The sequence below is a fragment of the Lethenteron reissneri genome, chromosome 54, assembly GCF_015708825.2.
Source record: "Lethenteron reissneri isolate LAM-NWPU_2019-01 chromosome 54, ASM1570882v1, whole genome shotgun sequence".
Lineage (NCBI taxonomy): Eukaryota > Metazoa > Chordata > Hyperoartia > Petromyzontiformes > Petromyzontidae > Lethenteron > Lethenteron reissneri.
The window spans coordinates 8,959,653-8,986,410 of record NC_083832.1 but is presented as its reverse complement, the minus strand read 5'-3'; the positions used below and the strand labels follow the sequence as shown (position 1 = coordinate 8,986,410).

The 26,758-nt window shown below is 43.3% G+C and overlaps 1 protein-coding gene across 1 annotated transcript; it reads left to right on the top strand.

Annotated features, from left to right (window-relative positions):
* Positions 1-26,758, top strand: PNPLA8 (patatin like phospholipase domain containing 8). Its single transcript, XM_061573955.1, has 10 exons — positions 1-163; positions 3,614-4,668; positions 5,072-5,221; positions 7,657-7,808; positions 10,701-10,795; positions 12,827-12,998; positions 14,377-14,434; positions 15,582-15,776; positions 22,095-22,290; positions 25,933-26,758. The coding sequence occupies exons 2-10, from the start codon at positions 3,901-3,903 to the stop codon at positions 26,148-26,150; spliced, it is 2,004 nt and encodes a 667-aa protein (XP_061429939.1). The 5' UTR covers positions 1-163; positions 3,614-3,900; the 3' UTR covers positions 26,151-26,758.

Here is a 26,758-nt window from a genome sequence, read left to right as displayed (position 1 = left end):
ACGTCACGACTGTTTACTTCGCTGCAATCGAAGAGACCTCTGCTTTAAAACTTCGTAACGCAACGAATTTTTTAGACGAGTTTTGTTCGTTGCCTTCTTCTTCCTTCGCTTTCAGTATTTTTTTTGTGAAATCCGTCGGCTATTTTCGAAGAGAGAACACCAGGTGCGTTGCGACATCCGCCAGCGTTTTAAACCTTTCGTGACGATCGGCGCCGTTTGAATGAACGCGTTCTGTGGTAGGCCCAGGCCTGTCGCACTGTAGCTATAACGGGGGGCCTCGCAAGCCTGTAAGCCAGTACTTTCTGAGGTAAAACTCACCAGAACCGTCGTGTAACACCGCTTAAATAGCACCACCGCGGCTAATGAAGATATTACGTTGTGTTTTTATCGTCGAGTGACTTACACCAGTGGGTGTACTGTACTGTAAAATGCTATTGTGCCATAGGAACGTGGAGTTGCCACTGGCTGTTAGTGGATAATTTGGCCTTACAGCTGGAACGCGCGCGTAATTCAGATATTAACGTTAAAACGTGTACGATTAAATACACGCTTTATAATTAAAGCACTGATTTATTTTCTATTCTTGGTTCTTTCGGTAAAGTCAAGTAGAAGGGAAATAATAATAAAATAATAAAAATAAAACATAATTAAATAATTCTCACGACGTTTCGGCCACAACGCAAGCAGCCGTCCTCAGGTGAAGACCAGGTCTGTCGGGGAGACAGCGTCTGAATGACAGACCTGGTCTTCACCTGTGGACGGCTGCTTGCGTTGTGGCCGAAACGTCGTGAGAATTATTTTATAATGTTTTATTTTATTTATTTTATTATTTCCCTTCTACGTGACTTTACCGAAAGAACCAAGAAGATGAATTTCTGCAGTCACGAAAGCTTTAAATCACTGATGTTTTGTTTTTAATTGACTGCTGTGGAAAATTACGTCTAAGCTGTTGGTGAATGTCGCAGAGGTAAAGGTGCAGCCCTGCAACTGCCTGCTCACACCACCACGAGAGGAAGCATCGAGAAAGCCCGACGAGATGTTCCTCAAATCACTCCTGTGCTGGTGTATAGCACAGAATATGCTCTTGGCCTTCATGGATGAGTGCTATCCTGTCGTATGAATGTGGAATTTCAACATCAGAAACACCGGCTGTTAGTGGACCAATATAGATTAACAGCTGTGAGGCGTACGTTGTCCCTTCAAAAACCTATACGATTAAATGTAAAAATGTAACATTGATTAAATAGTTGACACCGCTGTGTCGAATTGTCTCTTGTAAATGTGACAGGTTACTGCCGTATTACTGAATAACCGTTATTGTGTCCTCTTGGTCATGCGATATGAATGTGAAATTCCGCTTGTTTGGCAGAAATGCGCTTTGTATTAAGAGTAGTCACTTAATTATGGATTGGCCAAAAGGACATGTCATGGGAATGTGTCATGTCCACCGCTGGTAACTGGATAGCCAACTTAAATGAGCACTGCTCCACATGTGTTTGAAGAGAATGAGTCACTGCATTGATTTTGGTCTTGGGTTGTGATCTTAATTTCGGATCAGTTATAGGATTGAGGAATTTCCACCACTCGGAGTTGGCTTTGGGCGGCTACGATATGAATAGGCTTGTTAATGCAAGAATAATTTTAATGTATTGCTTTCTCGACTTGATTGTGGGAATTTACGCTTGGCTCTGCCATCGTGTTGTGGGATAACTACTATGAGGCACTGGCTCTGAGTTACCACCAGAGATGGGAAATGCCCTAAATATTTTTATCAAGGAGATTTTAATTGGTTGTGCTATTTCGGGCCAGACTTTCAACGGAGTTCCACCCAAAGGGCCACATGTTCGAGAGTAGCGGTTCCCAACTTGTGGTCATTTAGGTTACTTCAGGGGGTCCGCGGAAAATAAACACATTCCTGCGGAGGGAGCTCGTAGGAACGTTGGGTTGCACGGTCAATGGCCAGGGTCAACGGCGGCGTGGTGTATTCCGCAAATATGCCCGACTGTGAGGGCGGGCACAAGCCGGCGTGAGTAGGTTCAACGTTGAGTTTTATAAGGGCACCACGGGGTGACCAGCCCCTTCCCACTCAGCCCCACCCCTCCCACCCCCCACCCAGCCCCTCCCCACCTTCCCCACCCAGCCCCTCCCTGCACGACGGACGGACGGACACAATAATCCCCTGTGGGTTGGTGTAACCAGGAGGTTCCTACCAGTATAATAATATCTTCTTGGTTCTTTTAGTAAAGTCACGTAGAAGGGAAATAACAAAATAATAAAAATGAAACATGATAAAATAAAATAATTCTCACGACGTTTCGGCCACAACTCAAGCAGCCGTCCTCAGGTGAAGAACAGGTCTGTCGGAAAGACAGCGTCTGAATGACAGACCTGTTCTTCACCTGAGGACGGCTGCTTGCGTTGTGGCCGAAACGTGAGAATTATTTTATTTTATCATGTTTTATTTGTATTATTTTATTATTTCCCTTCTACGTGACTTTACCGAAAGAACCAAGAAGATGAATCCCTGCAGTCACGAAAGCTTTAAATCGAAATAATAATATCACCAAGGAAATGTATAATTTTAAGCATGCGGTGGTCCTCAAAATGGTTGGAGGTTGAAAAGGGGTCCGTACACTCGAGGATATTGGGAACAGTTGCTGGAGAGCATGTCCTTCGTGGAGATGGAACTGCGTGTTCAGCGCTAAGTGGATTGTTATATTGCAGGAACCTTGAGGGATTGTGATGGCTTGGCATAGAATTAATCCAACAGTAGATTGATAATGGCTGATTATAATGCCGTTCGTTTTTGTTTTGTTCTTTGACTTTGTTAGCCCTGCTGAAGGAATGTGGAATGTTTACAATTTGGGCAAACAAACATGAGCAGTGGGACAGTTTGAATTTAGTGACCTTTGCGAGTAAAGCTTGGTTTTCTAATGCACTTCATACTGGATATTGCATAGTAATTTAAGGTTTCGCTTGGCAGTATGCATTGCAGACTTTTGCATTAAGTAGCTTTATTTACGCCCCGTTAGAGCCATTTTATTTATATAGTTTGGTCGACTATACATTTTTATTTCGTGAAATGCTTTTCCATCATCTACAAATACATTGAGGTATTCTAATTGACTTTAGCTATCATTGTTGACATGGATTGTTACATTGCAACACGGTTAGATGTCGGAGATGTGTGGAGAGGCTTTAATCCGGAAGTGAATAGATCGTGGCTGATATGTGAGCCCTTTTGAAAGGTCTCTGGTTTATTGTTATGATATATTCTAGTCTGTTATTGTAACTTATAATTAAGTTAATTGGGATTTTTATTTTACTAATTCCGTTCATTTCATCGTCTCCAAATGTAGTCTGCAGTTACAGTTATTCATATAATTTCAACCAAGTTAAATTGTGCCAACTATATTCAGGCATTGTAGTTGTCATACAAGACCTCTAAAGTTAACTGTTTAAAGTAAAATGTATCTTAAAGCTAAGATTATAATGGAGATGTTTGAATTATATTGAATGTTTGCTGTTTTCCCCCAATTATATTATGTTCTGTGTATAAAGAGGCATGAGGCACGTGATAGTTTTAATTTTATTTCATGGATTTGTTTTTCAGGGTAAACCAATAAGGTGACATGATTACATTCAACTTGGATATGAAGGAACAAGACATTATGACTCTTCAATAATAGCTCATAAGAGCTGTGGCTATCACATGCAGTATGTTTAATAAAAGGAAAAAAACACTGTCAATGTATTAAACGCATTTAGTATTGGCAATTAGAATACACAAATCAATTATGCTGTTTTGAGTCAAGTCGGATGTTTAACTGAAGTACATTGGTAAAGTTGCGTTCAGGTGATCCAGTTGCCTTTGGGGTTTGATTAACATTAATGTACTGAATGTCACGTTTGAAGAATACCTTGAACTGTTTATCAAAGATTATAGCAAGCACAAGCAATGAGCTCAGAGAGAGATTTTCTTTTGTGAATTTTAACCCTGCCACATTTCCCCGAACTTCTGAGTCTGTGAATAGGACGTCAGTAACGGGCATGCCTGTGAGTGCACCAGAAAAACGGGTTAAGAATGGTAATGACGATGATGACAGTAAAGGCAATGGGAGTAGAGATGGCAGCTCAAAACCAGTGGAATCATCCGTTCATGATGTCCGTGACGATAGTAGTCCTAAGGGAAATATGTTTAGCGTACCATATTTTGGCGTTGACCTTGGTGAGGCCAGCAAGCACATTTCAAAGCATGTTGATCAGCACTTCTGGGAAAATGAAGCTACCACGTCAGAAGCCGGGCAACGGGCGTTAGAACCAAGTCAACCGTCACCTGAGAAGCAACCTGTTGAGTCGGTTTCGGTGCAGGTGAAGAGTGGTGTCGAGGAACCGGTGCAGGAAAAGCCGGCGAGTGTTCGAGGTCAATCTCCGAAGAAAAAGGCGTTCTCAGACCACATCCGACACCCCGTCAATTTGGTGGGCGGCTACGTCACGGGGCTGGCGAGCAAACTCCGTGAGCCACGGCTTGTGAAATCCTCGAAGATGGGGGAGAAGGATGCAGCTGATATCTCATCAGAGAAAGAGGCAGGGCCTGCAGATAAGCCTGGCAAAGCTGTGTCTAAATCGGAGGAGAAAATGTTGAAGCTGCAGCTTCAAAGAGCGAAGGTAACCTTTGCATGGTCTAAGCTCCTGACCATTTGTACTTTCATTTTTGATTTGTCACACTCTGCACACAAACACTCCTCACTGTGAACACCTTGAATATTAGTTTAACTTATCCAGTTGCAGTTTATATATGGTCAAATACTTTCATGTACGTCACCTTCACAAAAACAAATTTAACCAATTTAGTCATCATCAAAGCTAGTGTTGTGTGATTATACCATTAATATAATACCATTTTTACGGAAGTGGCTGTAAATTCTGAAGCTATAAATTATCGCTCCATTGACTACATAGGAACGACAGATAATGACGCCGGCTGGAACTTTGCACACCTGACAGTGAAAATTACCTGTTGGCTTGTTCACCTTTTTTTTTCGTCCGTGCGCTTTTTTGTTGGGAGCAGGTGCTTGCACGTGTGAGCGCGGACAGTCACACGCGGTGCCTGGTGCAGGACCTGAGAAAGGCCAACGATTTGCCCAGCCAGGTGTCCCGATTGGGGGACCTCAACAAGCATCTTGTGGAGTATCCCGAGTCCAGGCTCGTCGCTGTGGAGGTGTGCAAGCTCGCATGGAATTTGGAATCGAGAGTCAATTTTATACAGCATGCACCTTAAACAATTCAGAGTCTTGACAACATGCGCATAGGATGGTATATTAGGCGTATTGTTATAGAAGGATACTGCATCTAAACTGGACCCAAAGAGTGACCAACGTAGAAGCAAGAAAAAGGTTTCACATAGAAGAAGACCTCATAATGCAGGCAGTGATGAGAAGGAAACTGGCACTATTTGGACGTATATGTTGGACTAGCTTTACTACCTGGCTTCGCCCGAGACTTGGATTCTTGTCTTGGATTAATACAGGACCTACGCGGAGGGTGACGTTAGCAGGCACACTGTAACGCTGCCGCATGTACGTGACATCACAGAAGTGACGTTACCGCTCAATTTCCGTGCAATATATTATATCCATTATTACGCCCCCCCCCCCCCCCCCCCAAAATACAAAAGTATATTTTTTTACTTTTAGCATTGTGTACAGTCTGGAAGCTACCCACATGCCAAATTTGAAGTTTGTAGCATGTTGGGAAGTATGCTAAACATTTCTAACAGACACATATTCACAAATTACCCTTTTATATATGTGTAGGATGGACAACAACAAGAAAATTCAAAGTGTGTTGTTCGGAAAAATGTAAGGAACTGGAAAGAGGAAATCCTAACAGAGAAGGGCTTGACGATATAAATTGATTGGTTCCACACAAATGTGGCACTACTTGAGCATATTGGCACAAGGAGGAGGAAAGTGTAAATAAGTTAGGAAATTGACCTTATGGCAGGACCCCGGGGTCCCATAAGCCCCCAGCTCTCACATAAACTGCGTTGCGACGTAATTTTATGTCTGTTGAAGGCGACAATACGGCAATCTATTCCTCTTGACGAGCTCTACACAATGCGCTAATCAAAGTTAAAAAGTTTTGTTAATTACTATGGCAATTTTGGCAACGACGGGTGCTTGGTGAAGAAACGAGAGGATTGATTACTGGTGGGTCGCGGCGTTTGTGTGTGCGGTGGGATGGAGTCGCCAAAAATAAATAAATTAATGACGATTTGGACTTCCGTTTATTCGGGACACCGGGGTCCCGCCATAAGGTTGAAATGTGCAGTAGACACCTACGGGCTCTCTGCCCATGCATCGTGATAATGATGATGAGGTGTGTAAGAGTGCATCGATTTAATCCATGGCAATTGGTTATAATGTTCATAATGTATGTATCCAATTGAGTGTACAAGAATCAAGTATTTACGATTTATATGTGCTGTATGTAATTGGTTTGCGTAAATCCTACAACCAGTAGCGATTCCACATGCATAATGACAAACTATCCATTCTTGAATTGAATTGTGACCTCAATTTGTGAAAATTATTTCATCACAATGGAGTGAATCGCGATGTACCTATTATATTATAGATATGTCTGAGTGAGGCATTACATTGAATCCATTTCACACTTATGTTTATTGTTTTTTTTTAAACAAGAACCACCAACGATATTGTTCTTCTTTTGTACATAATGCGTATTAATATATCTGACGCTGTGAATGTGTAACTTTTATGAGTGGGATGTACACAAAAACATTTTGGATTTGCCATCCTGAAGATTCACAGGTCACGATTCAATTAAAAAAATAGATTTTTCTTTCTTTACATTGTGGTGAATGTGGCAATTGGGGTAATTGAAACCAAGTTCTTTCAACATGTATTGATAGAATCATATATTTTTGGCCACATATGATTAGAAGCATTCACATAGCGCGTAATAATATATTTAAATCAAGGAATGTATGCGATGTTGCATGCCTGTTGAACACCGCCAGTGTTTACTGTTGTGTCATTGGTCATAGAGGTATTGAGTAACAAACTACGTTTAAACTACATGGGACTGTCCAAAGTCCCAATGCACTTTACAGTATATGACTATTGACGCTTGTAATGAGCTGTACGTGACACTTTTCACCTCACAACAACCTAATTCCGTGAAAACGAGTGACCAAACATGGCGGATGATAATTCAGCTCTGCAATAACAATAACAGTACACAGGTAGACATTCTTTAAATCAGCTATTGTAACCCTGATCACCACGTAAGGTGCGAAATAAGTTCAACCTACTTTTTCTTGGCAGTGTCGCAATGTCTGTAATTTTTGGAAAATGTTCAATTTTGGCAGCAGTTAAAAGCAAATGTACATGGAGGGTGCCGTTTCATTATGTGCCTTCAGATGCACTTCTGCGATCATCTTTTACACCCTTCTGTTATTAGGAAGCCACTGGAGTTATGCACTTTAGAATGTAGATCGAAAACTACATTTCATTGGAACTGCTTTTTTTGTTGAGTTTGCTGCCCTTCACCCACACCTCCGATGTTCCACGGTTAGCTACGAACGATGCGAAAGAAGTTCAACATACATACCTGTGTGCTGGGATGCAGGAGAAGGCTATTCCATGCCTGTTGCGGATGAGGCAGGCTGGCAATGAACGGCTGCAGGCGTCTGTACGTGAAGCCCTCTCTCTCGTCGGATACGTTGACCCCGTGCGTGGCTTTGGCATTCGTGTACTCTCCATCGACGGTGGAGGAACGAGGTAGCGCATATCCACTTACTCGTCTACATCATTGTCTTAATTTTCGTGAAGTGAATCCTAATGCAGGGATTTCCAAACTCTATTCCTTACGACCAATTACCCATTACATGCAAAGTGCTTTCCACAAATGAACTACAATATCTTGCTGATCTCGTAGAGGAGCGTAAACCATCACGTGAATTCTAGTCATGCTCGCAGCAGCGGCTTTTGGATAACCATTGAACAAAGTTGGTCACTGCATTGCGTGCTTTCAGATCCGCTTCAAAGAACGTCTTGAACACTCTTTCTTCCGATGTTAGGAAGCGCAAAGATGCGCTTTGAGATTCATTATTTGAATTCCATTGAGATGAAAAGGAGCATATGGCCAAATTAACATAATGAAAGTTAGATATTCTGACTGTTACGACATGTTTCTAGTCTTGGGCAGGACATGTCTCTGATGGCTGATTAGGGATGATGGCTGATTGTCGAGAACCATTGAGCGGCAGGCAACGGAGGAAATGCGCCTTCTTACAGGATGCTTACTGAGGTGGTGGAGCACTGAGGTCCATTCGTGTGCAGTCACTTTGCAGGATCATAAGACAACGCACACTCATCCAGCAATGGATTTATTGTAATTCTTCCGAATGGTATATTTGTTAGTAAACTTGTGCATTCTTTAATATATGTAATCGTTGTTAAAGGGATAAGTTAAGACGAACTTAAGTCTCATCATGGGACCTCCTTTGGCAAATCGCCCGATGATGCTGGATGTGATTACCAGCGAAACGAAATCTTAAACAATTTAGGACGCCTTATTGAGTTGGTCAGGTGGAACTTTAAATGTGTCCCATGCAGAGAGGTGTTATCATTTTCAGCCATTGCCTATCCACTGCTGGACAATGAAAGCCTTCCCATGCTCTCACTGTCCCTCATGGTCCAGTGCTGCTGCAATCCATCTATCTCCTGCATGTTAAATTATCTCATTTCTTCATCTCCGCGATGGTCACCAACTTGGACTCGCTCACTCCTTTGGCTGTCATTCAGTCACCAGTCTCGTCCATCGACCATCTTGCCGTCTGGCAATATGTCCTTCCCAATCCCATTTAGCTTCCTTGTAATTATGATGTCTCTGATTTGTGTTTTTTCCTTGATCCTTGTGTTCCTTCTTCTGTTCCTCGGTGTTACGTAAAACATGTATCTTCCCTTTTTAACTTTTCATCTTTGGCCCTGTTTTCTTTGTCAATGTGTTTCTAATTTATGTCATGGCTATCAGTTGGCAGTGATTGAAAACGCTTCTTTAGATACAGTGGTATTCTCATTTTCACGTTAAACTTTAACTTTATTTGTTGGATCCTGATCCACCTTCAACAACTACCCGATGTATGCATATTCTGCTGTGTTTACAATTTGTGTCGTTTCAACATTTATATTAATTATTTTTACAATTGGCTTGTTCGTTTTTTGGGCAGTCTTTCAGGACTGTGCTAGGTTTCACCTTTACTTATTTGTGCAGGTTTATGGATTGAGAGACTCAAATTCATGATCTCAGAGGTGATGGCTCACTATCTGGACTGGCATAAAAATAAGTCCTGAGCTTCTCCAGCAACTGGCAGTGTATGGGGTGCCACGGTGGTTAGATGCTAACTACTTTGCCTGGTATACAGGAGGTTGTGGGTTCGATCCTAACCCTGACACCTATACATTTGGAGTTTGCATGTTTTCCCCCGTGGTCGTGTAGATGTTTCTCCGCGACCTCCAGTTTTCTCCTCCACATTTAGAATGAACATCACCCGTTTAGAGTATTAGGCTGCGATGTATTTCCACGTGATAAGCCACTTCATTGGACTATCATTTGTGGCCAGGTCACTTATGAAAAAGACCTATATAGCTCAGTGGGCCTTTCCTGGTAAAATACAAATAGTTTATAGTTTAGTTTTACATATTGCACAGTAAGCGGACGTCTCCTTTCTACAGCAAGTAATCAATTTCTTTCTGGTTCACTTCTCGAACAGCCAGGAAGCAATGAATGCTGAATTGCATGTTTCATCTATTGCCTTTTGAATACGAGTGTAATCTGCTCCAATGTCAAACCAACTTCGCAAGCAGTTCCAATGACGTATGCAATGTCAGTGGCGTTAGGGATGTTGTTGAATAATCTGAAAATTTGTACAGTCTCAAATAATTTTATGACACTGCGATTGTAATGCTGTCATGCAATTAATATAGCCAAGCATGCTTAATATGCAACGTTATAATGTTTTCCTGTTTAACCTGCTAAGTGCAGCTTGCTTTGAACGATGTTGTTATTTACGCACGCCCAGCATGGGGTGGGGAAGTATGTCACATTGGACGCATGTGTACCACTTGCATTGATATGTGTCAAGCAGTACAAATGGGATTGATATAGAGCTTTATGGCTTTTTTTCACCATTTACAAATTTGGTTATCGTAAAACCCTGCAGCAAGCACTCTTATACCGAATTTTCCATGCAATGTCACAGCGAAGGCATCAGATGGCGCCACATGCAAAGCTTTCGGTGTTCCCACATGGAATTAGCCAAATGTATTATACCGAAAGAGCACTGGAATACAATGCTGCAGTTTATCAGTGATTTGCGATATCTATTATCTAAATAAATATAATATAAGATCTATGTACGCATGTTGAACTTTTTTCGCACCGCACATATCCAACCGTGCCAATCGGAGGTGCGGAAAAAAGGCAACAAGTCCCACTCTGGGAAACTCAGCCGTGCTTGTCCTATGGATAGACTTTCCTCCACCATACGAATGTGGAATTTCCCTCCGCTGGCTCAGGTGCTGTATATATGGGGGGAGGGTAGGTTGAGTACTACCTCGATGCTCGTTTCGGCAGCAAGTAACTTCGACACCTTTTGCCTGTTTCCGAAGGGGGCTTGTGGCCTTGCAAGCACTGAAGAAGCTGGAGGGGCACACAGGGAAACCCGTTCACGAAATGTTTGACTACATCTGCGGCGTCAGCACAGGTACTACCATTTATGTTGTCCTCACTCGCGCACCCTTCACCGCGTGCGTTGTGTGTTTTGGTAATGCGTTGTGGCTGCACACCCACTTGCCCGGGATACGTGACTGTCATCGGCAAGGAGTCTGGATTCGCCTCTGTAATGTTAGCACATTTTCTGAACTAGCAGTTTAGCATGTGAGTAAGTGTACTTGGGGGTGGGGGGGGGGGGGTGGAGTGTTTTATCCCGCTACTCTAGCAGTTTCGGCTTCAAAGACCACGCTAATTCTTAAATATAACCTTGTTTGTGACCCATAGAATGCAAATTTGCCTTTGAATTGCCAACGTTTGTCAAAGCTTAATTGTGTTTCATACTGCAGTGTTTTCTTTTATTTCCTGAGAAGAGTGCTACGGCGTGTCTCACTAACACAGCCACCGTTGCTCGTTTTCCTCGATGTGGCGGTGGTTTTCGTTATTCTTACATTGACATGCCAATCTCTCACAATACAATGGCCACCTCCACAGCTTTGTCGTCGTGGAGGTAGCTCAGCTTTTCGATCCTACATTGACATGCAAATTTATTCACTAGCCCCACCCACTTCGCTTATGACCCTTGGGCTTCACCCATCTCAAACCTTTATAACATCCTGCCTCAGCAGCTCTCCCGGTATATTCTTTTTCACTTGATGACGATTGCTCGTGTTGCGATCGAAACGTCGTGATATATTTGTATTATTTTTCTATCTATGTCGCTTTACCGAAAGACCCAAAGAATATGAATTCCTGCAGTCACGAAAGCTTTAAGTCAAGATTCAGTGGATTTGTTTGAGGTTCTGTGTGAGGATGGACGTCATTTCTCGTTAGATGACAATAAAATGGAAATTTTTAATGGAAGCCTACATTTTTTTTTTGACCTCTAAGTGGATAAAAAAGAGAGTGCATTGACATTGTATGTTTGACAGCTGCCGTTTCACTGGGTTAAACCTCTGTGTCGTTAAAGTGCTGCAGTCAATGCCTTTGGGCTCCCCTGATATCAAAAGCAACCCAGACAGAAACTCATTTCACTCTGTTAGCATTTGGTTTTACCGCAAGCCACCAAGTTTCGCCGTCCGTGGAATACATTCCGATCACTCCACTACGATTTTCAATCTCTAGAAGTGAACTTAAGAAAATTTGTGGCAAATCAGCCCCTGAGAGGCTTGCCAAGGAACAGGGATAGAGTGGGAATGCTCAGAAAAGTGAGGAATTTAGGGCGTGAGGATTGAAACGAGGGATATTCGTTCACGTGAGGCAAGGGGAATTGGCATGAGAGGAAGAGAAGCTTTCGCGACCAATATACATAATAGAGGTTTTTTTGGGTTAGGTCTCATGAATATAAATGTGTCCTTAAACCTGCCACCAACCGACGGCCAATGACTCCAGCTCAGCTCGCATGACATACCTTACTATTGGCTGTGTTGGGTTGTGGTCGGTTTCGTGACACATTTACGCGACCAAACCAAACCAACACTATTGTGGAGAACTTAATTGCTGCCGGAGTATGAGGAAATGTAGCTTATCGTGATTGTGCCTAATGTGTGTTGAGGAAACATTGCTGGTGATAATTGCTGCCTAAATAGGCACCGAGCATTAATTGGTCTGACAAAAAAAAAATATCAAACGTATTAATCGGTGAACGCAATGATTTTCCTGATGAGTCAGATTAATAATGCAGGTTGGTTTCAAACACAGGTCCAAGGTGCATTCGATTATAGAGCGTATCATTGAATCCGTTCACAGTCATTGATGCAAATGCTCGAAACAGCAGTTAAGACAAAGGGTTCATATAGAGCAAGAATAAAAGTGAAGATTAAGCAACAACATGTAGGAGCTTGATGGAGCATAGCTTGTAATAGTACTGTAGCCAATTTTGCCAACAGAGGAGCTGCTTAACGTTTCACATTACAATAAATGACTCCCATTTTATGCTGGCACCGCTGTTGCTACGCACGTGAGTGTGAAACGGTGTGAGGTGAATTGAAGCAAACAGTTCCTGCTTTTCTGACTCGTGTGACAGGTGCCATCCTGGCGTTCATGCTGGGCGTTTACCGCATCCCGCTGCAAGAGTGCGAGGAAATGTACCGCCAGCTGGGCTCTGACATCTTCACTCAAAATGTTTTTGTTGGCACCATGAAGATGGGCTGGAGCCACGCCTTCTACGACAGCCAGGCCTGGGAGAAAATACTCAAGTAACTGTTCACGTTTTTTCAGCAACGCAGCGCGTTGCTGGAACCCCCCGGTCGTATATCAGATCGTCGTAAATTTCCTCAGGTAGTAGAAAGAGCAGAAACACCAACCTGCTGATTAGTTTTTTTCCTTTTATCAGCCGTATTAACACAGTTTAATTGGTAAAAAAAAACACTTGAGAATAACAAAAATCTTCATGCCAAGTCACATCGGAAACCAGACTGTTCAAATGTGTCCTAGAGTCGTGTCGAAAAATGCGTCGTAAATCAAGTTTCTGCTTCGTCAATTGATTCATGGTGGCAATGATATAAACGTCGTAAATGCAGATCGTTGTAAATCGGACCGTCGTAAAAACCAGAGAGTATTCACCCACTGTGCACGCATGGTATGACTATGATGAAGTAATCTGGAATGCACCTGATCCCGTCATATCTCGTAAGTCAAGCAGGGGTGTAGTCTGGATAGTGCTACGTTGGTTATCCACAATGTTTAAACTGGTCTTGTAGGCTGTGGGGTTTTGTATTGGCCAGCAGGGGGCAACGCAGCAAAATCCATTGGTGAACTATGCTTTGATGCCCCCCCATGTTTATACTAACCTGCCTTCAACAACCCACGCTGACCAGTGTGGGGGAGGTATGGTCAATTAACCCCCACGGCCTGTAATGGGGTGGGTAGAACCTCGCCTGGAAGCGGATTGACAAAGGGCTGCCACATGTACATGCGTGCAAGTACTTGCGTATACGTTCCGTATGTGAGTTCATACTGCCAAGATGAGTAGAAATGGTACTCTCTGACTTTGCATTTATATTTATGCCTAAGGGATCACTTGCAAAATAGACATGTGTCGAAAAATGTAACATCCCTCTGTACATAACTGTGTTTGCATACACACATCGTATAAAGTAAAATAATTTTAATCTTTCAAAACACATTTTCTTGGGTAGATTTTTTTCAAACAAATGCTTGGCACCGAGATGACACGAAAGCTCTCATAATGAACATCAGCGTGCATTACAGAATTACATCCTGTCCGTTTGCGGCATGAAGACAACACGCAAGTTACTTAATTATATTCATCCGCTTTCGGCTCTCCACCGGTGCCTCAGCATTGGATTTAGCACCGCAAGCTTTTGTCTCTGTTGCCAAATGCATATTGATTTGGCAGTGGATTCACAGTGCGCAGCGTCTGATGAGAGACGCTGTGGCTGACATTGCAGTGCCTGAGCCGAAAGCTACTGGGATGCAAAGCCATTTGTCTCTGCAAACTTGCATTCAGGACTTTTTTTTGCGTGAACTGCTCCGTTCCGTGTGACATGTTACCAGCAAATACAGTGAACATCGATAATTTAAATTGTCTTTTTCCCATTGTTTTTTGACAAGGGAACGGATGGGAGATTCGCGAATGATTGAAACGGCTCGTAATTCTGGCACGCCAAAGGTAATTTGGCAACATTTAATAAACTGAATTCCAATGTTGTTACCTGCAAACCCTTGTGTCAATGAACAATCGCCCAAAATGTACACAGGCATGCACAGTACACAGGGGCTTTAGGTTGTTGCAACGCTATGTTGTCCACATAGTCACACTGTGAAAGCCACTGATGTGCTGTTCTATGCTCCAAAAACTCGAACATCGACTCCCTCTGCGTTCACCAACCTACACTGAGGAGCGTGGTAAAATATGGTGAATTAACCCCCATTGCCTGCTCGTGCGGCATTGGATGCACAAGAGGGCTGTACCGGTACACAACATCTCTCTGCAGTAGGTCACTTTGAAAAGAAAATCCAGAATTTTTAAAAGTACGCTATGGCACCAAAATGACAGTTGAGTCTGGCCTCCTGAGGCTACATATGGTCCCAAAACATGAATACAATGTCAATAGAAAAGCTCACAATCGTTCCGTGCTGATGTTTCTTCGGATGAATTTTTTTAAAGAGAGCCACGCCTTGTTGCTTTGTGTTAACAGTCGCGCATTTTTCTTTGTGGGTTTTTTGCGTTAGTGCTAAGATAGAAATTATTATGCACTCTGCTAGATTACGGCACTCTGCAGAATTGAATGTGTATTTGATGGGCTCTTCCTTTCGTGCCAAACTAAAGCACATCTTCTGCTGCCTCTAGTTTTAATAAATTGGGAACCATTATCTGGTCTGGTTCCTGATACCCGTCATGAATTTTTACTGCCCCTCAGCATTCGGCAGCAGAGGCCCTGCATGTTTCGTGCATGAGAGTTCTTTGTACAGCGTTAGAATCTCAGGCACTCGATTTATTTAATGGATTTTCTGGAAAGTTATATAATACATTGTCAACCATCATTTTCTCGTAGACTTTCAGACAGACTACAGACGGGAATGTTTAATATACCCTCAAACATTTGTAGCTATTAAAAAAACAACATTGTACAGTATTGTGTTGGGTTCATTAATATTCTGATAATTATATAATTAAACATTGATCCTGTGCTCGTGACATATAAATCAGTGCACAGTGATTAGATGTTTTTTTTTTACCATTTGCCTTTTCCCATTAAAACAAAATGTATCCCTGTGTACCCACGACCTCCACGTGCTTGTGTCGGACAAAACAGGTGGTGGCCGTTAGCACGGTGGTGAACGTTGGTTCGGCACCCAAGCCCTTCGTTTTCAGGAACTACAACCACCGCGTGGGCATGCGCTCGCACTATCCGGGGGCTTGCAGCTATCGCCTGTGGGAGGCAATCCGCGCCTCCTCTGCCGCGCCCGGATACTTCCAGGAGTACAAGCTCAACGATTACCTGCACCAGGTGACGCCCCCTCTCCTCTCGCCCCGTGCGTTGTGTGACGCTCCACCAGCAAACGCTGCGTTGCCGTCCGGATGCGCCGAAGTTCCACATCTGAGCGCGTGCGGAGCGGTGGCGCAGGCGGTTTAGCGTGCCGCACTACAAACCCCAGCCGCCCGAGTTCAACTCTTGCTCATGGCCGAAGTCCGTGGTGAATATGTGAACTGGTCCTGGGCCTCCCCTAGATCGACTCAGCAGTAAACTAGTCCCTGTCACGGTGAGTCACTATCAACGCTGGGCAGACAAAGGCAGCCAGGTTTGGTGCTGGCCACACCCACTGGCAGAGCCTGTGGGGGGGGTGGGGTGGCACGGCCCCCCCCAATGATCCGATCGAAATCCCTAATTTTGATCTGATCATTGGGGTTTATTAGTAATAAATCCGCATTTTGCGACCCTCCTGCCACTGTGTAGCATATTATTACATGCCAGGGACTATGAGATAATAGGACAATAGTCTGAGTCCATAATTCGCAATAACTAACGGCAAAGCAGTTATAAGTGGCTCACAGAATTGTGCGCAGTTGCATGTACAGTACACGACTTCCCTGAAGGCAAACACCTTCAGCGAGCGCGATGCCGATCACACGGTTCGAATTCGACCATCGATCGATGGCTGCGCCACCTGGAGGGGTTGCCCCCTACCTGAAAATCCTGGTCTCCGCCATTGGCCACACTACCCCCACGTTGTTTGTGATTTTATTTATTCAACTCGAGATAATTGAGGTTTTGGCTAGCAGGACAGCAGAATATTGGTTTTTAGTGTGAGTTAAAAGTTTGGTAAAAGATCGTGATGAAAACGCCTACTTCAGCCTCGAAAAGTAAATCGTCAATTTTCATTGAATGAAAAATACATCCTTGTTTAGTATTTGTTTGCTCAATAAATAGTGGGGTTGTACGGTGATGGAAGAGCTCTCACTGCGCTATGAACCCAGCAACCCGGACTGACCAATGCGCTGATGTATGGTCAAACAACCCCTTTGACCAACATGCCTTGGGGAAGCCTTAATCTCTTTGTCAGTTGGTAAAGGTCTGTAAATTATCTTTATAAATAAGTAAATAGACAACGAACATTAACACACCCATACATGTGCACACACAAAAATAGGCAAAGATCCCCCATGTAGCATTAACAGGCTGTTTGGGCAAGTGTTGTTAGCGAGCACCTATGAAGGCCAGCATGGTGCACGAGGGAGTTGGTGGTCAGCACCACACTTGACTGCCAATAATTACACACCACACCAGGTGATAAGTTCAGGCTGAGTCTACCTAATGGAGGCCCAGGGCTAGTGTTATTGTTCGTGAGCGGGAATCGGACTGTTGGATAGGTTTGTAGTGCAGTGCGCTTACCACTGCACTACCGCTGCACACACAAAAAAAGATAAAGATCCCCCATATAGCCTTAACAGACTGTAGGGGCAAGTGCTGTTAGCGAGCACCTATAAAGGCTGCAACGGTACACGAGGGGGCGGGTGGCCAGCACCACGGCCGACCGCCTTTGTCTCTCTTGTGGTGATGTTTACACACCGCACCAGGTACTCATTTGAGGCTGAGTCGACCTAGGGGAGGCCTAGGACCAGTTCAGATAATTGTCACTGGTGTTGGCCGTGAGCAGAAATCGAACTCGGGTGGCCGGGTTCATAGCGCAGCGCGCTAACCGCTACACTATCGCTCCCCACACACCACATACTGTTGTTTATTAGACATGTGTTTGGAATTTGTGTTATGGAAGTTTCAAATTCTTTCAGTAAAATAAATGTTCTGCATTTGGATAATTTTGTGAAAGATAAAGACTGCAGTGACATTCTTTTCATTACACATGCTCACTGGAATCTGAAACATTAAAAAATGATATGTTACAGTTGAAATAAACTCGCTTGCCAAAGGATAACAGTGTTGACGCAGCATCTGACCTAAATTGATCATTTTCACCCTTAGGTTGGAAGTCATTGCTGCTCAATTTATATTTCTGACCTCCACACATGTGCGTTGTGGTGACATCCGTCACGTTTCCCGGAATTAATTGACGGCCTTAGCCTGCTATACGCTGTGACTCTTTTTGTTTTCACATGGGATGCTTCATCACTAAATGTGGCTCTGGAGCATTTCCACACGTGTACAGAAAACACTTGCACATGTTATTCATCTGGGTGTGAGGGTTAGTGTGCTTGGAATATTTAACCAGGCATGTTGTTTGCTTTGTACAACACGTGGACTGTCCTATGCTGATTGGAACATCTTTCATGAGCCATGTCAAGCCATTGCAGGCTTGAGGCCCCTCTGAACCCCACCGCTATCTCTCATGATCATCTTTTTCACTTGGAGCAAATTTCCTAAGGCAGTACTTGGCATACTAATGGTAATGGCGATTTTTTTTGTTGAAGTTACAAGCTAGCCATTTACCACTTATCCTGGCGGAAGGGTGTACGTTTTCAGAATTCTAATGATGGCTCAGAGACCAGCGCTTTTGTCAGCTGGATGTGTGCCGAGCACAACACGAGCCAATTCTTGGGTCACCAAGTGGTAAGCAGAACAGCAGCGGGATTTGTACACCAGAGTTGGCAAGTTAGAAGCAAATGCAAACGTATCCTCTAAATAACTTATTGCAGAATGCGTGTTTCTGACACCAGTATGACCCTGTTTTTTTCTACTTAAAGACACATTATACCCGATTGGATAAAGCGTGGTCGAAGAATGTATTTTTTTCAAGTATGACACTTTTACTATAGAGTTGCATTTTGGGTGAATTTGTGTAGTACTTTGTGCAGTAGCCTCGTTTGGTCTCTTTAATAACCTAATTTAATGGTATTAATTCAATCATATGTGATTTCATGCACAAGCATTGCACACTGCATGTGCTTCCATAGCCCCATTGTATATTAAGTAGACGATTATATAAGGAAGCTTCCAGTTAAGCTGCCTTCTGCATTTCTTCATTCATACTATTTAAAAATCCGTTCCAGAATAACATTTAATGGCAATCATTATGCTGCCGTAATTTTTTTGCCCATATCTATGGCACGTTTATTTATTTATTGCAGCATGTGATTCAATCACCTTGGGACAATGCTCATCAATAAATGTTTAGTGGGAATGTTGACAGCTCCTGATTTCCCACGGGCTAGTGAAATCTGTTACAGCACCATAGGAATGAAGAAATAGGTTGAATGAAAAGAGTCGTAAAATACTTAATGTTATTCTTTACTTTGTGTATTCCCTCATTTTTATCTTGTTAAACGTTAAATGTAAACTATTGAGTAATATATCACGGCTTAGCGAACTCCCAAGTACATTTCTGTTATTCGATAACGTGATTTTAGTAAGAATGCATCACCATTTACAGAAGAACACGCCAAAAGGGTCATACCATATGAGGCTCATTATAGATAATTGCAATAAATTGCAGTGCTCTTTGCAAACTTAATCATTAAGCTTTGACAACAAACTAGTTGCTAGGAAGCCACCAATTAATCTGCAACCACTTCCAATAAACAAATAATAGTATGACACTGCAAAGTAATGGGTGCTTTACTAAATGACGGGCAGAAAGAAAAGCCAATTTATCAAGGCAGTGAAGGTTTGGAGTGTGGGACAAGGCTGATTTAGGAGGAATGTTAATTTTCCATTAAACTCGCAACTGCTCTTCCCATGCCGATTATAGAGGGCAATGTTACTTGTCTGTTGGCCTCTTCACCTTGAATATCGATTACACTGGTCAACACACTTTTTCTGGCATAAGGTATTCCAACGGTTCTAATGTAATTTTTGGGGTGCTGATTCTAAATCTGGCATAAGTTTTTGTCTATCACATCAGGTTTTTGAGATATCAAATATTGCATTTTCAATAAAAACTGCAGAAGAAAAATATTAAATAAATGTGGATATCTACATAAAATAATATTATAAACACACTATCCTAAAAATACAGCACCATATTTTAACACGAAAGCAGTCACTGACTCGCAACAACTTGCAATCATAAGAGACAGAGTTAATTTCGGGTAAAATCAATGAAAATGGGGTATGCCGATAGCATAAAATTAGATGTGATAGAGCAAATCTGAGATCAGATTTGGAATCAGCACCCTGAAATTAGTCTAAAACAGCTGCAAAAGTCCAGGCCAGAAAAAAAGGATTTTTTGTTGTTGAACAGTGTAATGAGTGAGAAGCTGTCTTTCAATACCTTACCCATCCCTTAATATACAGTGTAAAGGATTTAAGGGACACCCAAACATTACTACAAGGATGCTTCTTTGCATATTTAAAACCCTCGGCTCTTAAACATTACAATTTGAACATTACAAGACTGGGAAAGGTGTATACACATTTTGGGTGAAGATGGCTGGGTGAACTTAAACGGGTTTTCGGTTTTGTTATTTTAATGTTCATTTCCGATAGCCAAGGACTTTTTCAGACGATAATCCTTGAGTAAAACACGCTGCTGTGGCCTAGAGAGCACAGTTGAGAGATTGCGGTAGACAGATCCATAACGGATGCTACTTCCAGGTCCATCCCATGGTGTTGTGCGTGCCTTTGCTGTTGCAGAAAGGTCATGCATAATGATTTGGTGTGTGCTGAGGTGGCGGTAGCATAGTCGGGAAATCTTTTTTATAGAAGGGAAATTTGTGAATGTGTGTCTGTTTAAAATGTTTAGCATACTTCCAGACATGCAACAAACTTGTAATTTGCCATGTGGGTACTTTCCAGACTGTACACCATGCTAAAATGATAAAAATACACTTTGGTATTTTTTTTTTTGGGGGGGGGGGGACGCAATAATGCACTACGAACCCAGCGACGCGAGTTTGATTCCCGCTCACGGCCACCACCGGTGACGATTATTTCAACCGGTCCTGGGCCTCCCCTAGGTCGACCCAGCCTCAAACGAGTAACTGGTGTTGTGTGTGAACATCGCCACTGGGGGGACAAAGGCGGCCGGGCGTGGTGAATCCAAGTCCAGGGCGAAGCCGGGTAGTAAAGCTAGTCATGAATATACTATAAACAAAAAGGAGAAATGTTATTGTAGTATTGTGGTTTTAAGTGGTAAATAGGTAGTCACATTCACATGTCACACAATCTACTTAGGCTCCTGATGAGCAGGAAAGACAGCTTGTGTGTTGCGAGACACTCGTGCCTGATAGAAATTGAGGTTAATTGATTTTTTTAATCAGGCCATGAGGCTTTAAGTTTAAAAGCATTAGTTCTTCTCTCGTTGCAGCTGATGGCTATGCAAATGATTGCACCAATTGATGGCCTTAAGTAGTCAAGTTAATTAGTGCTCTGGGCCGGTGCATTGATTTGTAATTGCACATCACATCTACAAATAAAGTGCAAATGAATGTAATGCACTGTTTAGAATAAGATAATTGTAATTGCGGAGCATATGCCCATGGAACAATTATGCAGTGGGTTTTTGTAACGCAGTGGTTTTTGTAACGCCGTATACAACGTGAATACAGTTTGTAGGACGTTGATGAATGTTATGCCATTTGCTTATTATGTGGGCCACACCAACAATAGTTTTCCATGAAATGTAACTGGGTCATCAGTGTCATTATTGGCTTGACCTTGATACAGTAGTATGGGTTTCCTGTTATCAGTATGCAAGCATGTACAATTGCACTCATGCATGGAGTGTGTTTATATATCCACTTAAACAAACAATAGTCTTGTTGTCAAATATAATTTGCTTTGCCACGGACAATACATTGAGAGTACATTTCTGAACGCAATTCTATATCCGGTTTAAGAGGTCATTAAAGCCACTATCTTAGATGATAGCACACCAAGCCGTCATTGCTTCTTCCTGCCAGATTCTACAAATATACTGGTAGGAACCTCCTGGTTACACCAGCCCACAGGGGATTATTGTGTCCATCCGTCCTTCGTGCAGGGAGGGGCTGGGTGGGGAAGGTGGGGAGGGGCTGGGTGGGGAGGGTGGGGAGGGGCTGGGTGGGGAGGGGCTGGGTGGGGAGGGTGAGGCTGGGTGGGGGGAGGGTGGGGAGGGAGGGGCTGGGTGGGGAGGGGCTGGTCACCCCGTGGTGCCCTTATAAAACTCAACGTGTAACCTACTCACAGTCGGGCATATTTGCGGAATACACCACGCCGCCGTTGACCCTGGCCATTGACCGAGCAACCCAACGTTCTTACCAGCTCCCTCCGCAGGAATGTGTTTGATATGAAACCTCCACGGTCTACTCTAAGACCATCGGAGCGTCTGTTTTTCGGGTTTTATATTTATATATCCATCGGTGCATTGAACGCTCTTTGTCGTTGCGGGAACAGGACGGCGCCCTAACGGTGAATAACCCATGCGGGCTGGCCCTTCACGAGTGCCAGCTGCTGTGGCCGGGCATGCCATGGCAGTGCGTGGTGTCGCTGGGCACCGGTCGGCACGAACTCACCAGCTCCAGCAACGTCTCCTCCACCAGCCTGCGCGCCAAGCTGAGCAACGTGATCACCAGCGCCACGGACACGGAGGGTGAGTGTGCGGTGCAACCGAGGCGTGTAGCTACCATCGCGTACTCCCTCTCTTTATTTTTTTGTATTAAATATTTTCATTCCACATCCTCCTTCACATTATACGTTGCAACATTCCGACGTTCCGGGTGGTAGTTTTAGGGGCATCGAGGGTATCAGGCACACCGGACTCATCAGAGCAGGCCAGGGGCAACTCAGGTTGAATGTGTTAATGCATGAGCTTTGTCGTCCATTTGACTGTGATTTTGGGTCACGATATAACTCTTTGCAAAGACATTTCAATATAAATGCAATATAATTATAACGTTGTTTCCCCATTGGAGACTTAACCCTCAAGAACATCGGGGAAATTAATCATAGCATTACCCATAATTTGGTGATTAAAAATCCAGCGGTGATGGGGTGAGTCTCCTCGGCCAGTGCGATGTCGTCATGCGCCACGACGCCATAACCATGCGTGACCTGTCCTGTGACATCTCACGACGTCACAGGACAGGTCATGTGCGCGCCTCTGCTCATGACGTTTGGCCGTGTCATGTTATTAGTTTGATACTTTCAGAGAAAAAAAAACTAATGGTAGAAAGCATTAAAAAATCCATTGGTATTTCTTTTTCGAAATAGTAAACTAACCAACAGTTAAGGAATGACCCAATTTCACATTGTCTCCTTTTAACGCTAAATCCATCTGTCTTTATTGGTATAAACCTTCGAGGTTAATTGGTAAAACAAATTAAGGGAGGGAATTTCAAGGTGAAAGGGCTAAATGTATGGGGACGAGGGGAGGGGATTTAAATATGTGCAGAGTCCTCATTTGAACTAAAGGAAGAGTAATGAAGACAATAAGGAGAACATTCAATAAGAGTGAACCCACCTGGGTACGAACCCAGCTGGATTATGTTAACGCCCCTGAAAGGATTTGGTGGAGTATAAAACAATGGGGACCAGATCTGTTGGCAAGCCAACGATCTGTTTTGTCATTTTGCAGCCCAAATGCTCCGTTGACATTACGCGGAAAAGTTTATTGGCCCAAATCTTAAACTCAGGAGGATCGTGTGTTTTCCAGTTTTGTAGTTCGCCATGCAGGAAGATTTTAATGAGAGCCTCCTACTCCTTTAGTCTGTTATGTTGATATTGACTGTCCATAATTTAGTGATGGCATTTGAGTATTTTATTATAAAATCTTGTAAGGACTCATTTAGACCAGAATGAACGAAGCATTTCTGGGATTTATGGTGAGCTATATACAAGAGAAGTTACGCAAGTTACAGATATATTGACGGTGAAGAAAAATACGTGTGCTTGGGAAAGACACATCCCTTGAAGAGATTATGGCCGGTGGTCAAGACTAACAACACAATGTTAGCTGCTGCCAAATGAGGGAATATGCCGGAAAGGGTGCCCACCATGGAGATGGAGCAATTACTTCAGCTCATGTGCAGGTCCTCTTCAAAGTTTTATTCCATCACAGGTCCGTGACATAGTGACTGTTTGCGGAGGCCTTCATCCAGCAGTGGATTGATCATGACTGATGGTCATGATGTATAATTGGTTTCAGTGGCAGACAGCAACGTCAACTTTGGATTCTAAATCTAAGCGCTTGGTTGGACAACCGTGACTTTGCATGTTGTCCTGGCACTATCATTGTTTTTCAAACATTTTGCAAGTTAGATTGCAAAATAAAACCCGCATGAATCTTCGATGAAACGGCAGTGGCAACAGACTGCACTCGGCCCGGTAGTGACAAGAGGTGCATTTTATTATGAAAAAAACCTCACATTAATGTGGTAGTGGCATCATACTTTTGTTCTGCTTCAGTTGCAAAATTGTATATATGCAACCATGCTGGGAAATGCTTGAAAATTTGATTTACTGAAATTCTGTACATTTAGTGAATATTATACTGCTCATGATGATCTTTTGGGTTGATATAAATCTCCAACAGCAAGCATCCTCTATCAGCAATTTTACTTTTATTGCACACATTTTTTTAAGTAATTGCTATGATGAGATATTATGCTGCAGATTTTTGGATGCAATTTTTTTTATTAGTATTATTCGTTGAAGAAATGCATTTCCTTTCTTGAGACCTATAGCCAAAATTTGTTTTTTCAAAAAAGCTAGTTTTCTAATGTTCTGGAGTGAGGCTGCCAAATCAAGCCAGTAGACTGGCAAAACACTCTAGATAACTGAAACTGCTAAATAAAGAGTGCTCTGTGTTTAATAGTACAGAGAAGCATTGCTATTTAATTGCCTCTTTCTGTTACATTGATGTTAGGAATGTATCGATTTCGAACTTTGCTTACATGACAGTAGAGCATTCATCACAAATTGTTCGTACTAACATTTCATCTGATCCAGTGCTACTGTGGTGGAGTGCTTGACCTACAGTCAAAGGTTGCGAGGTCATATCCTGCTCCAGGTGCAACTCAGCTAATTATCCCACCCTCGATGGTCGATAAAATAATGATGACTGCAACATGAGAATGAACAAGCATCTGGGAAATGCAGTGGTGTAGTGATTATCCAACCACGACACAATGCACACTGTGACCTGATTTGCGGCGAGTCGTATCTAAACCGGTCCTTAGTCGTCCCCCCTCCTGCACCAATCCACACACCGATGAGCGTGATGAAGCATGGTAGACGAGTGGGTGATTGTGTGAGTGAGTGTGTCAGAGGGTGTGTTGTCACGATCTGCAGAACACGAGATTGAGTCCAGAACACGGGCAGAGGCATCAATGAGTGAACGTACCCATTGCAGTAGCGGTCGACTTATGAGGAGGCAACTGACCTCTCGTTGAGTGATTAACTAGAGTGAATCCACGAGGGCAAGATCATCAATGGGCGCCAGGGTGGAGAGATGTTAACTATCTCGCCTGATATACAGAGGGTCGTGGGTTCGATCCTGATCCTGACGCCTGCTGTATATTTGGAGTTTGCATGTTCTCCCAGTGGTCGCGTGGATTTTTATCCGCGTCCCCCGGGTTTTTTCCCTCCACATTTCTAAACAGCATACGTTCAGAGTATTGGCTGCTACAAATGTCCACGCGATAAGCCGTTTCGTTGAGCCGTGTCACTTGTGGCCAGGTGCGCTTCTGAAAAAGAGCTATATAGGCTCAATGGGCCTTACCCTGGTAAAAAAAAGTGTAATAATTTAATAAATCAACCTGACCACATATAGTTTAACACGTAGGTTTTTGCCACCAATATCATCCATAATACTTTTTTTTGGGGTTATATCGCGTGAATATAAATGTGTCGTTAAACTCACCCCCCACCTGTCACAGCCATTTAGTAAGGTTTGTCACATAAACAGAACATTCCAATTCGTTACTAGTAGAAATCCATAACGAATCTGGCTGTCACCTGATGAAGCTTGTTGTTATTACTGGCGAAACGTCCTACTCAGATTGTAAAGGTTGTGGATTTGCTCTCCAACGCACCGGTGTGCTGTCCTAGTAACGAAATGGCCTGTTCTGTTTACGTGACAAACCTCACTAGTTGGCTGTGTTGGATGGTGACAGGTTTATCGCCGTTCATATTTACGCGATCTAACCACAAAAAAAACCCTATATAATGCACATACATACAAACAAACAAAAATCAATCTCACGTACGACTCTTGATCTTGCGCACCGGACAGAGGTGCACACGATGCTGGACGGCCTGCTGCCCGCGGACGTCTACTTCCGCTTCAACCCGCTGACGCGGGAGGACGTGGCGCTTGACGAGCGTCGCGCCGAGCGCCTCAACCAGCTGCAGCACGACGCCCACGCCTACCTGGAGCGCAACGGAGCCAAGCTGGAGCGGGCGGCGGCTCGCCTGAGCCTCGGCAAGCCGTGGCGGCAGCGCGTGGCCTGAACGCTGGCAGCTCTGGAGGGACACGATGGGTGTGCGGCCAACCGCCACCTCCAAGCTGTGACCGTGGATTTTTCGGCGTTTTCTTTTCCGTGAATCTGAAAAGCTTTTTGAAAATGAGGGCCTAACTGATAACTTTGGCGAGTGGCTCCCATTTGTGTCCGATTTTTGGCATGTGCCGGTGTTTCCGTTACCAACAGTCTGACAAATCGCCAGAGCAAGTGTGGTTTGTCAAGATATGAATGTGGCCCCTGGACGTTGCACTTTAGTTGTACAACACAAGGTGGAACGTATCTGGAATTTTTAGTTTTGATTGGAATCGTGTAGATTTTTTCTCTCTACAGAATATGCATGCGTGCTGCAGTGATGTGTGCCGCATTTATGGAATTCTGCTGCTGAATCCATGGGATATAGAGCAATGTGTAGCAGGTTGCATTGAAGACTTACATAATTGCAATAGTGGGTAGGAAGCACTTTCAACAAACGTATGCTGATCACTAACTGGCAATATTCACTTTTCTCCTGTGCTTCATTTTATTTTCAGTTTTTCATTCCTTAAGTCTTTTTTATCAACAGTATATGCACGATCTTAATTTTGGAGCTTTCGTGAC